The sequence below is a fragment of the Thermobia domestica genome, chromosome 11 (genome assembly GCF_964235325.1).
Source record: "Thermobia domestica chromosome 11, izTheDome1.hap1.1, whole genome shotgun sequence".
Classification (NCBI taxonomy): Eukaryota; Metazoa; Arthropoda; class Insecta; order Zygentoma; family Lepismatidae; genus Thermobia; species Thermobia domestica.
The window spans coordinates 67,339,454-67,348,479 of record NC_137464.1 but is presented as its reverse complement, the minus strand read 5'-3'; the positions used below and the strand labels follow the sequence as shown (position 1 = coordinate 67,348,479).

Below are 9,026 nucleotides of genomic sequence, written 5' to 3'. Positions count from 1 at the left end.
TTTCAGCATTTGCTAATACGACTGATTCTCCGTGTCATTAATTGTCCGTGTCTCTATAAGCACTTCAACTGGGGCGGACTTTTTAAATGTTTATACTTCATTTGATAACGCAGCGCATAGTGAATCAACTCAGCTGTAACCTAACAGTAAAGTAATTGTAAGTGTTGATTTCCTGAGCTCCATCACGGAATCGATATTTGAAGAAGAAGAAAGAAAAAAAAAAAGGAAAGCGCAGCATTAGTAGGAAGTGGAAGTGCAAGCTCGAAATTTGAATTGCGAGTTCTTACATATCTGGCCTTCGATTTGTACTTGATGCCAGAAATCGGGACCAGCAACAATTCATTTCTCGTATGATAGGCTAATACATCGATTCTTTTAAAAAAAATATAATTCCGGTTTAACTGATAATTTTAGTGCTTTTCATCATACTGAAGTAGATTTTCTTTTGCAAGGCTGTGAGTAATAACGTAAAGTGGAAAATTTCAATATGAGCGGAAAAATTAACATATGCTTGTGATCATGCCTATCGCTCGGGCCGAATTATTAAGTAAATAAAACTTAAGAGAGCTACGAACACAAGAGTGAGTACATTTAAACACGTTCAGAAAAGTTAGGTGTAGTGTGTGCGTGTCAGACAATATATACACAGTTGTTGTCAGTAGATTTATTGAATTAATAAATCTTTTATTTATTACAGATGTCATATCATATTTATGTGTGGTGGTGGTGGTGGGAGGGGTTAGCATTATTGTCTCATTTTGAATTATTGCACCTTCAGACTCTACGTCGTGTTGGCCTAGTTTTATCCCCCCCTCGCACTCTGATTTTTATCCTTGTTACCATCCCCCTCGCACTCTGATTTTTATCCTTGTTACCATCCTCCCTCGCACTCTGATTTTTATCCTTGTTACTATCCTCCCTCGCACTCTGATTTTTACCCTTGTTACCATCCTCCCCTCGCACTCTGATTTTTATCCTTGTACCCTATCACTGCAGACGGAATTAGCTTGTTGTTCCGACACGTCTGAAGAATATTTAGTTTTCCCACGGTAGGATATACTGGTAAATAACCAATGTTTAATTAACTTACATCATCTTTTCGTGTGTCGACCCCTATATTCCACAAAATATCAACTTGATAAAATCCCAAGAGGTAAATATCAACTCGATTTATACTCAAAGGCGAATATAAACCTTCCCTGAAGAAGTTACCAGTACTACACAAGATACTGAAATAACAGAATTAAAAATTCAAATAATACTCGCAGGTACGTGGAATTTGTTTATTTACTTTATTATGCACAATGACGTATAAAATGAAAACTTAACGTAAATTATTACCTAATTCACATACGTTTGTCTGTATACTTTCAATACTTAAGCGTAAACCTACCTGAAATAATCTGTCGTATGTACTTGAGGATTGTATGGTCCCAGTTCTATTCTTGCTTGAATACCTCCAAGCATAATGTAATGAGAAACCTCACATGGGTATCGGCCTTCAAGAATGTTGTACTTAGCTTCCTCATACAAGAGATCAATAATTTTTTGGTCTCTATAAAACAAGAAGGGAAATTATTACGTACATACTAACGCTATACATTTTTAATAATATGCAATTTAATGAATGAAGAAATTTCTTAGTTTAAAATAGTTTCTGATTTTTTTTTTTTTTTTTTTTTTTTAATGTATAGTGCATGTAATGTTGAAGAATAAGGTCTCAGATGTTCTCTATGGACGCTAAGCTAGAAATCCTCCATAATTATTGAATTATTGTCTTTTAAACTTCAGGCGAACTTCAATTATCTCGCATTTGTTATGAACTTTCATTAAATTCTCTGTAAGATCTTAATTTCTAGCCGCTCAATAAATAAAGTATATACAAGGAATCAAAATAATGATAGGGTTTCTTAACTGAATAATACAGCTGTTTATTGACAAATAAAGAAAGATATTTTATTCGTTAGTTGCGGTGACGATTTATTTTTGCATTTTATTTCACTTACGTTTGCTGCTGTGAGTTACTTCAAGATAATGAATACAGTTGCGTAAAATATGAAATCTTTTAACAGCTTTTTACTATCTTATATCGTGTAACCTGCAGCGCTAGGAATATCAGCTGTCTATATTAGAGATTTTTAAAATATAAAAATGAGTAAATGACAAATTACAATAAAATTATGTCGCATAATTACAAATTGGTAATTACTAATTTCACTCGTATACAACGTTTACATATGTTAGAATAGGTTAAGCTTTTACAAAACATGCCAAGCATTGCTTGTACAGTCATTCAATAAATCTCTGAACACCCGTACTAGCTTTCCTTTACTTCATTTTGGACACTGTCTTTATTTCAGCAAAATGAAATGAAATGAAATCTTTGAGTTTTACGTCCCACGGTTATGCCGGTTAGGCTAAAGGAGACGGTGATAATGAGTAATGAATGAAATGGTGGAATGAAGAAAGTGGGAGGAAACGGGAGAACCCCGAGAAAACCCACGCACACGGTGTTTGTCCACCACAAAGTTCACTTGGCGGGGGCTGGGATCGAACCCGGGACCCCAAGCACCAGAGGTGAACGCTCTACCACTGAGCCACCGCGGCCCCTTTATTTCAGCAAAGTGGGCTCATTGAGACAATTTTCTGTGCAGTGGAACGCTTCTCTCTTTTTCATTATTTATACAATACAAAGACACATTGTTATCGGTTATCTCTAGGACCGTGGGATAATCTTTGCCAAAGAAGCTACAAGATCGCTCGCTGCAAGCAGCTAAACTGTAATAATCAATAAGAGCATGCTTACAGACGACGCGAAAATAAAAACTAATATTTTAGGTATTTGAGAGTACGAGTTTCAATGAAAACGCTCTGGGTCCGAGACTCAATGCAGCGTGCTGAGACACCGCGCAACCAGAAAGAAGCATTATGCAGCTAAAATCCGCTAAGTTAACATGTAGCAGCAAAGTGTCCAGCCGGCATATTCTGCACATCAAGTCTTGTTTATATACAGGGTGTTTCAAAACAACGCCGACAACATTTGAGAGGTGATTTCTTACACCAAAATAAGACAAAAAGTATAGACCATCGTGGGTGCACAAATGCTTTCTTTCGGAGTTATAGGCTGCCGAAAACATGAAAAAAAAAAACAAAAAAAAAACTAAAAGTCTTGACCCGACTACTGTATGTCCCATACTTTTGGAGCTATGGACCTATAGAGTTCATTTTTTCATATTTTCAGCAACCTATAACTCCGAAAGGAAGCATTTGTGCACCCATTATAATCTATACTTTTTGTCTTGTTACCTTATGCTCGGCATAACGTAACATGGCTTGGTACTTTTGAACACCTTGTATATTGAAAGAAATTTTATCTTTATTGAAAATGTAAGAAAACATGTTTAATTTCTTGTAGTAGGAAAAGTCGGTCGCAAATTTTGCGTAATTTATGTTAAGTAAATGGTTTCAACGAATATTACATGACAAATACAGGGTTGGTAATTATATTTTGTATATTTTGCGTATTTAACCAAAAATATAACATTATTTTAGAAAATAAGTATATATTTTAGTTTTCTTAATGGTTTTCAGTTTATTTCTATAGATATTTCGGCATAGGGAATCTTCACAAGAAAACTAAAATTTTTATTTCGTAATTTTTCTTCAAAATTCCAAATTAAGGAAGTCAGCCATAATTTCTTCTTGGTGCATCTCTTTGTTTTCGGAGTAAATTATTTGATTGGATCATCCGCTATCACAGCTGTGGTTGAGATTTTCGGCTTTCTTTGATCTCAGCAGAGAAGCCTATCATCCGATAGTTACGTCACAATTATCTTCCAATTAGGGATCATCTTCTCATTGTTCTTTGTCTTGCATCATCAACAGCTATAGGATATGGACGTGCAGTGTTTGACGTCTGTACGAAATTGTGAAATTAACTAGTATTTCTAAACTTTGATTTATTCTTGGACTGACATCAATGTTACTTGTATGGAGTGGTGCTTCTAGAAAGTTTTATGTTCTCGAACAGCGAGGAATTGCAGTAGAAGCCGAATAAGACAGTGGCAAAGACTCTGGTCTTGAGTTTGGTGATTGGCGTCGTGGAAGAAGAGGTGAACTGGTAAGCCATATTTCAGAAGAATATGTCCGACACTGTTCCGGCTATGTTTTGAGTCTACGATGTGTGATTCTTTATAGAATCACGTGGAAGAAGTCAGGTATTTATATTTTGGAAAGTTTCTGCCTCCAACATTTTCGGATCATCGTTGGATGGAAACCAAGTAAGTGTAAAGTGAGAAAACCAAGAAAATCAGTTTAGGAACTCCAATCTCGAAATCAATATTTTGTGGCATAACAATAACAGTATGGTTTTCTTGTATATGTGTAAATATTAACATGATGTGCTAAGTGCAGTAAGTTTTTCCCCATTTCATACATATAGGTCTGGAAAATGTGACAGCGTGAATTCATTCAATGAGGGAGGGGGGGGGGGGGAGAGAAAGCTAGATTGATCTCAACGCAGACGATTGTCATAACAACAAGAAAATGTGTGTACCGCACATGTTAGATTCTCTAAAAACCTCAAAATTATTCATTTTCGGAACATAGTACTGCTCGAAATTAATTTGTATAATTTGGCATGTTTTCTTTGGTTTTAAAATAATTCTAAACATTACAAAAATTTTGGAAGTAAGTGTCAGAAATCACGGCTAATGTCTAGTACAAGGGTACATAAAAAAAATGCGTACCGGTAACAGGAGACTATCGCCAATAGGTCAAATCTACGTTATTTTACTCTGATACCCATCGAGAAAATTTTAATTACAGTTTTAATGATTACTAGTAGAAATATTTTAGTATTTTAAAGTAAAACAGAATTTCAGAGCGACACTTTAAGAAATAGCCACTACGTCTTCTGTCGTAATGTGGTAGCTAAAGTCAACATAAATTTTATGAATGAAAAGGGTGCTTCATGTATATGTGTATGACTTTTTTTTTCTTAGGTTAAGTTAGTATAGTGTAGCTAGGCGAGGATAGGGATTTTAGGTTTAAGTTATGCAAATATGCAGTTTTCTCTGAGTGTTTACATGTGCTAGTTTGTCCTAGGGGTCCGAGCTTCAAGAGAGGTAGCGAAAAGCGTAAATCCTCTATGCCGGCCGCAATTTCAATGCACAGAAGGTTTTGAGCACCAAAATGAGAGAGAAAGGAAATAAAATAGCTAACCACAGACAATATGTAGTGAAGATTTAAAAGTGTGATGTGTTTGTTTTGTTGATTTTCCATTTGTTTCGTGTCGATCTGATGTGAATGTTTATACATGTTGAGAATATTAATGAATATGAATATTTCAAGAATATTTGTGGAAAATTAAATGAAAGTAAATAATGTTTTAGGCTCTGAAGATTTAGAAAATCTTTAATGTTAGTTTCTTTATCTCCATTCAGATGGGTATGTCAGTACAAGCAAATGTAAAGATTCTTTTTATCAAATTTCTTGTCCAATCCACTTTTCATGAATAATGTTAAATGAAATTTACTAGCCGTGAAAACATCTTTCTTTTCAAGTACAGAATATAAATTCTTTTGTAGTTTTAAGAAGTAAAATTTGAGTTACAGTTATGTTTGATATGTATGTGAAGCATGAACAAGGCAAAGAGCAGTACACACATAATAATTTTACTGGTGAAATGAAATAGCTGTGAATCAAAGGGAAGAGATTTTTCCTTAGTGTGACCGGGGTTGGAAACAACCAAGTCTGCAGAAATTTTCTTATTTTTATCAGTTTTAATCAAAATCTCAGTTCGGATTTTTTTTTTTATTCCGTTGCGCGACAAAAATTCGGTTTTGGGATTTGTAAGTTTTTTTTTTGTTTTTTTTTAATTTTATTTAGATAGGGCTTTTACAGACATTAAGATCTCCATTGTGCTCATTGCCAGCTCCACTCGTAGATCGATGTCCTGTGTCTGTAGTTGTGGTTCACCACCTGTTTCCTGATGGGATGTGGATAATGAACTGCAGGTCTGGATACCGGACTGTGAGTTGAGATGGAGGAGACTCTGGAATCTTTACATTTTGGGGCAAGATTTGAGTTCTATTTTCCGTAGATGATTATGTTATATTATATTAAATGTTATATTAAATTAGGCTACGTTAATTGAAAGTAACCCGAGTTTGATTTTTGAACGTGATTCTCCCATGTTGAAAATGCATCTATGCGCATGAATTTCCTGTTACTTTTCATTCTCAATTGGCATTTGAATGAATGTTCGCTCCTTGGATACATGTCACCTTAAAATCACTATATACCCAATTTTCTTTCCGAAGACCTCTACTCACGCAAGATCATGTTTCGATACAAAAGCTTGCGAAATACGCTTTAAAAAAAAACGCGAATATGCATCTACGTTTTATACTACGATTACAGAAGATATATAGTTTCTCAAACAAAAGCTGGCGTTAGTTTACTATTATTGTTATTAATATTAAAACGACTTCCAACACACTATCTACTGTTCTTACAAATTGGTGTAACGTACAAACGTGAGTCAAATATTTCACAATGTTTCGGTCACTTAATTGCTTTATGCGAAAAGTTACAATAAAATTTGCTTAGCACTCAAAGTAGACGCGATCATGTTGCATCATCTAAAACCAACTTGTGACCAGTTCTACGATCCCACTTCAGTATCAGCTCTTGTCCTTTGAGGTCTGCATTGCACCTTCCTTCTCACATTTCTTGAAACAAAAAGTTAGTCTTGGAGTGGCACAAGTAATAATCCATGGGTGCGAGGTCTGGGCTATTTGTAAGCTGGTGTGGCATCAATTCAACTTCTTCAAACTTCTGGAGCTTATTCTAGATCGTTTCAGATGTTAACTGTGAAGGTGATAACGGACTGGCATATTAACGAACTCGACTAAGTTAACCGCTCTAGCTATTTATGCAAAATACAATATTTCGAAAATTTGCTTTTGCTCAAGAGTTATCGTGTGGAGTAACGGACGCATGTAAGTTGCTATTACTCGTGAAAATGTTAACGGATTGATTCCATTCGCTATATATTGCACAAAAAAACAATCCAAAAATTCACTTTCATTCTAAAGTTACCGTGTGGGGTAATGGGAGAAAGTAAGTAACCGTTACAAGTGAAAATAGTTACCGAATTTACTCTATTAACGAGTTCAGCCGAGATAATCAATCGCTTTAGGTATCTATTGAAAAAAAAAATCGCTTTCGTTCAAGAGTCATAGTGTGGTGTAATGGACATACTACCTATGTACGTACTAACATTAAAATCTTATAAAGCTCACCGTATTATCCTAATAGCAAAAGTGGTGAACCGACAATTATTTGGAGAACTTACTGATCTGTATATCGTTTCGTAGGAAACTAGTAGTTTTATATCTTTAACACCATAAGAGTAATGAATCCACTTACTTGAGTTTGTCTTCTTCTCTTTTCGGGAAGAATACGTTCCTCTGGAATGACAGAATGGGTTCATCTCTTTCTTTTCTGGACTCAGACGCATGACTGTATCGCGACAAGAACATCTGCCAGTTCTGTCGGATTTCAAATGGTTTGTGATGAGGTTTCAACTGCAACTCTATAAATCAAAACAATTTACTTAGATAGTATAGATTGAGTCATTTACTGACGTTGAAAGTCCATCTTTAGATACAGGGTGGACCATTTATCTAGTAACGGTCTTGTAATTTATAAACTAATACATAGAAATCGCTTAAAGCTTGTACAATTCAAATACCAATAAGGAGACATTGTTTCACATACTCTGAAACACACCAGACTAACAGTTTTGTCAATCCAAAATAAGCTTCTATTTTTTTCAGATGGTACTAAGTTAAATTATTATGTATTTCAAATCTACATGTACAACGAAAACTGAACGTTATCACATTTATTATTTCGTGTTACAAACTAAGGACGCTACAGCATCACGAACATAAAAACTTTGGAGGCCTCTAACACAGTGACAAATAGTTGTTCCAAGGCCCTTTGCGTAAGTTGAATTTTTGTAATAACTTAAGATTTGTCAGAAACAAACATGTATGAAAAAATAACAAGAAAACGAAGTAATACTGTTTAATAATACTGTAATGCAAGAACTCGATTACATAATATATTTTATATAAATAGAGTACAGAACTTCACATTCTTACAATGCCGATGGATAGTTAATTACCTAATTACTTCATGTCTCACTCACTTCATAATATTGTCAAAATAGAATTTAAAAATTTAATATTGCTTCTTGCTTCGGTTGTAAGTATTGTTTGTTAATTTTATTTGTATAGGAAATTTCTTACGTAAGTATGAATTTACAAGTCGAATTTCTTTAACTCGAGACCTGTCTGTGTATACTTTTGTTCTACTCCTTCCACATCAGACAAAGTTGACAAATAATATGTGTATTTATATAGTATTTACAGTAAGCAACTTAAGTTATGGTCCATTTATAAAAATATTTTCAAAGCAATTTGAAGAAGGTATGTAGTTTATTATATTAGGTTGTTAAAGAATTATAAAATGGCTTTAGCAGCAAAATATTGAATCTTGTTAAATCAAAAACTCCGTATAAACTATATCAGCTCCAGAAAGGAAACAACACACGGGAATAAAGCATACGTTTGACTCCTTTAAAAACAATCGTGCTTTAAATTATGTAATTAATAAAATTGGGTCTTCCGCATTATTTTATATCTATACTAAGGAGATAAAGTTCTACATATGTACCAAATTGGGCAAGGTGGGACAAATTCCTTTCATAACATTAATGGAAGGAGTAAAAGCTATCTGGCTCGAAATCCGTTTATACTGTTCTGACTTCATCAAAATGAAATTCCTTTACTCTCCCTAATTGTAAGTGACTTCTAATATCTACAGCTGCTTTATCATTTACAGATTTCAAAACACAGTTTTTCGACAAACTGATTTCAATACACCATGTGAAATTATATTTACTTATTAGCTTCAGATAGGGTACACTACATTCTACTGTAAATTCTTTTCGT

At 34.3% G+C, this 9,026-nt stretch overlaps 1 protein-coding gene across 5 annotated transcripts in view; it reads right to left on the bottom strand.

The window, feature by feature from the left end:
- The window catches only part of LOC145664137 (putative FERM domain-containing protein FRMD8P1), a 180,947-nt gene that overhangs the window by 71,561 nt on the left and 100,360 nt on the right, over positions 1-9,026 (bottom strand). For all 5 annotated transcript variants that reach the window (XM_081730533.1, XM_081730535.1, XM_081730537.1 and 2 more), the window contains exons 6-7: positions 7,435-7,600; positions 1,394-1,555 (exon numbers count right to left, since the gene is read on the bottom strand). In XM_081730533.1, the coding sequence (XP_081586659.1) occupies positions 1,394-1,555; positions 7,435-7,600 (328 nt within the window). The remainder of the gene's footprint in view (positions 1-1,393; positions 1,556-7,434; positions 7,601-9,026) is intronic.